Source organism: Gossypium hirsutum, chromosome D07 (assembly GCF_007990345.1).
Source record: "Gossypium hirsutum isolate 1008001.06 chromosome D07, Gossypium_hirsutum_v2.1, whole genome shotgun sequence".
In the NCBI taxonomy this organism is placed as follows: domain Eukaryota; kingdom Viridiplantae; phylum Streptophyta; class Magnoliopsida; order Malvales; family Malvaceae; genus Gossypium; species Gossypium hirsutum.
The window spans coordinates 52448993-52452273 of NC_053443.1; the positions used below are offsets into that span (position 1 = coordinate 52448993).

At 33.9% G+C, this 3281-nt stretch overlaps 1 protein-coding gene across 8 annotated transcripts; it reads left to right on the top strand.

The window, feature by feature from the left end:
- The first annotated feature begins 318 nt into the window (after positions 1–318).
- Positions 319–2870, top strand: LOC107956244 (cold-responsive protein kinase 1). 8 transcript variants are annotated; one of them, XR_005916346.1, is made up of 5 exons: positions 319–549; positions 1356–1584; positions 1681–1937; positions 2026–2206; positions 2397–2870. XR_005916346.1 is itself a non-coding variant. In XM_041097821.1 (5 exons), the coding sequence occupies exons 3-5, from the start codon at positions 1771–1773 to the stop codon at positions 2686–2688; spliced, it is 651 nt and encodes a 216-aa protein (XP_040953755.1). In that variant the 5' UTR covers positions 319–549; positions 1356–1584; positions 1681–1770; the 3' UTR covers positions 2689–2870. The 8 variants fall into 8 exon arrangements, 6 of the variants coding, with proteins under 6 accessions (XP_040953755.1, XP_040953759.1, XP_040953754.1 ...); XR_005916347.1 differs by having other exon boundaries at positions 1356–1468; XM_041097821.1 differs by having other exon boundaries at positions 1681–1891; positions 1969–2206.
- Positions 2871–3281: the final 411 nt, after the last annotated feature.

The window sequence follows — 3281 nt, forward strand, 5'->3', positions numbered from 1 at the left end:
AAAAAGTTGTTTGAATTTTGGTTCGTAGATTCGTGACATCCAAAGTTGTTTCATGAAAAACAACTAAGCTATATAAGAGGAGAAAGAGAGCTTTCGATTAGTACAAACAATGCGAACAGAGAAAGCCATATAGCAGTGATTTTAACAACTAGTGATTTAAATTATAACTTTTGAATAGTTTAGTAACAAAATTGTAACTTTTTTTTAGTTAAGTGACCAAAAACGAAAAATTACTCATAGTTTAGTGATTAATGATATAGTTTACCCAAAAAAAGCCTACCCGCCTCTACCATTAAAAATATATATATATATAGGATCTGTTTGATTGTGGGATTTGGTTTTCCGGAAATTGTTTTCCGAATTTTCCGGCGTTTGTTTGGTGGAAAATGAATTCCACAAGGAAAACCTTTTACAAACACGGGTAAAATCACTTCCTTAGTTTTGGAAAACGTCTTACCGATTTTCCTACCGTAAGACATTTTCCATTCCCTTCTCTACACTCTCATCGCCTCAGCTTCAAAATTTTCTTTGCAGACTTTCTTTAGAAAGGTATGTTTTCTATTTCCACTTTCATTTCTACACATTTTCTGTGGCTTGTAATTTTTTAGACTGTTGTGAAGGAGGAAAATGAGAGACTGTTTCTGGAAATTTTTGGAATGGAGGAGTTGGAAAGATTTTGAATTTTCTCTGTATTTTAATAATGAAAAATCTTTCCAATTCCTCCCATTCCACTGATTTCCAGCACTTCCTCTCCATTTTCTTACATTTCTTCAATCCTTTTTGTTTCATCATTTCCTGCAGTTTGTAAGTGAAATCGATAAACCTTACCTAATTTTCTTACTCTTCTGTTTCATCATTTCGGACGTTAGCACTATATTTGTATCGCTACATACTCCTCCAACCAATCTTTATATCTCAATCTTAATTAAGTATGAAAATATTCTCTTTGTTTGTTTCTTACGAATTACTTGATTTTTTGCTATTCTTGGCAACGAGTACCAGTCTCTGAAATCAAATTCCTTTGATTTCAGCTTTCGCTATTCTTGCCTGTTATGTGTTTGTCATAAGTTCTCAACTAGGAGACTATAAAAAGCTACTTCAAAATGCCGATTCTCACCCTCAAAATCATATTAAAACACCAAAATCCGTGTCGGGTCATTGGTAGTCAATTCAAAACATCTTCTGTCCAGTATGTAGCTTCAAAACATTTTCAGTAATGTAACCATTCCTAAGTATTTATCTCAAACGGTTCCTTGTTTTTGTTTCTGTTTCAGACACATGGTATTGTCAACTATTTCTCTTATAATTTTGTGATCTCATTCGATTCCATATTAGTTATATCTGTGCATGGCCAGAGTTCACCAACGAGAATGTAAAGCTTTTTACTTACAATTCATTGAGATCAGCGACATCAGATTTCCATCCATCAAACAGAATCGGTGCAGGTGGTTTCGTAGTTGTCTACAGGGTAATGAAAGCTCTCCGACCGTTCTTTTGGAACAGAGCATCCATGTCTTCTGGGCTCTTTGGCATGTATTATGTATATGTCTGCTTTTGTGTGTGTGTGTGCGAGGGAGAGAGCAGGTTTTCTGGTTTTCATATGGCACGCCTATACTAGTGTCTATCAACTTTAGAATTAGTTGGGAAACACTAACAAAATTTTACTGTTATTGTTTGCAGGGAGTTTTGAGGGATGGTACTCAAGTAGCCATCAAGAAACTGTTTACAGAGTCTAAGCAAGGATCTAATGAATTCCTGACAGAGATCAATATGATATCAAACATACGACACACCAACCTTGTTGAACTAATCGGTTATTGTGTTGAAGACAGGCATCGGGCCTTGGTCTACGAATATCTGGAGAATAACAGCCTTGCCAGTGTTTTACTTGGTAAATACATCAGTCCAAGCTCATTGAACTCCTAATTCTAATTGAGGTATACTGATGTCCAGAAATCCTAATTTCGGGTTCAAGAAGTAAACATATTGCTTTGGATTGGCCAACAAGAGCTGTTGTTTGCTTAGGTACAACTTCTGCTATTGCGTTTCTTCACTATGAAGCTGTACCGCATATTGTCCACAGGGATATTAAAGCTAGTAATATACTCCTGGATGGAAATTTTCATCCTAAAATTGGGGATTTCGGGCTAGCTAAGCTTTTCCCGGACAATGTCACTCATGTCAGTACTCGAGTAGCAGGAGCATTGTAAGCATCATTTTCATTGCATCTCATCCTTAGTCAGCTGCCTAGGTTGTTTAACTATTTCAATATTTCATTGATGTTTTTTAAGGACTTTTGAATGAGTCATCCACTGGCGATTGTGTTTTGTTCTTTACCTTTGCTTAATCCTTGTGTTTCTATTTGCATCTCAGTTATGATATTGTATTTTGTCTAGTGGATATTTGGCACTAGAGTATGCGCTTTTAGGACAACTAACCAAGAAGGCAGATGTGTACAGCTTTGGGGTGCTTCTGCTTGAAATAATAAGTGGTAAAAGTAGTAGTAAGGCAGCATTTGGAGTGGAGTTCATGCTTCTTGTGATGTCGATGGAGGAAGAAGGATTTGATGATGACTTCTTGTGTTCTGTGTGTGATTATCTAGGGAGTCATGAATCAGAGGCCAAAATGTTTTTAGTTAAAAGTAAGAAGCATAGAAAAATTTGGCTTCAAAAATTTTCTCAGGGTTGAAGATATTGATACTTTTATGTGGTGTAATATTATGCACTTCGACAATGTTGTTACTATGTGGTGTACTACTAATTATGTATTTGGATAATATTATTTCTAGTACTCATTATGGTTTCGAAGCAATTTATAATTATTCAATATTCTTACTAGTGGATAATATTTTTCCAATTTATAACGATCAATATTGTAGCTTATTATTGAGTATTATTATAAATAAATCATTGCAATATATGTAAAAACAATTTAAAATATAAAAATTTATTAATATATATTAATATATGTAAAAATAACTTTTCCGGAAAATATTTTCAGAAAATCTGTCAAACAGCAGAAAATATTTTACACAGATTCAATCAAACACCAGAAAATATTTTCCTGTAAGTCATTTTACAGAAAAGTAAAACATTTTCCAGAAATCATTTTACGGAAAATATTTTACTGCCAATCAAACAGACCCATACAGCTTCATTCGGAACGGATTGAAAAAAGTTTTATCAGACTATTCAAATTTTGACATCCCATATACAAGATTAATGCTACATTTGACTACTAGTGTAATTACATGAGGAAAAAATTTATTTAACACATATATT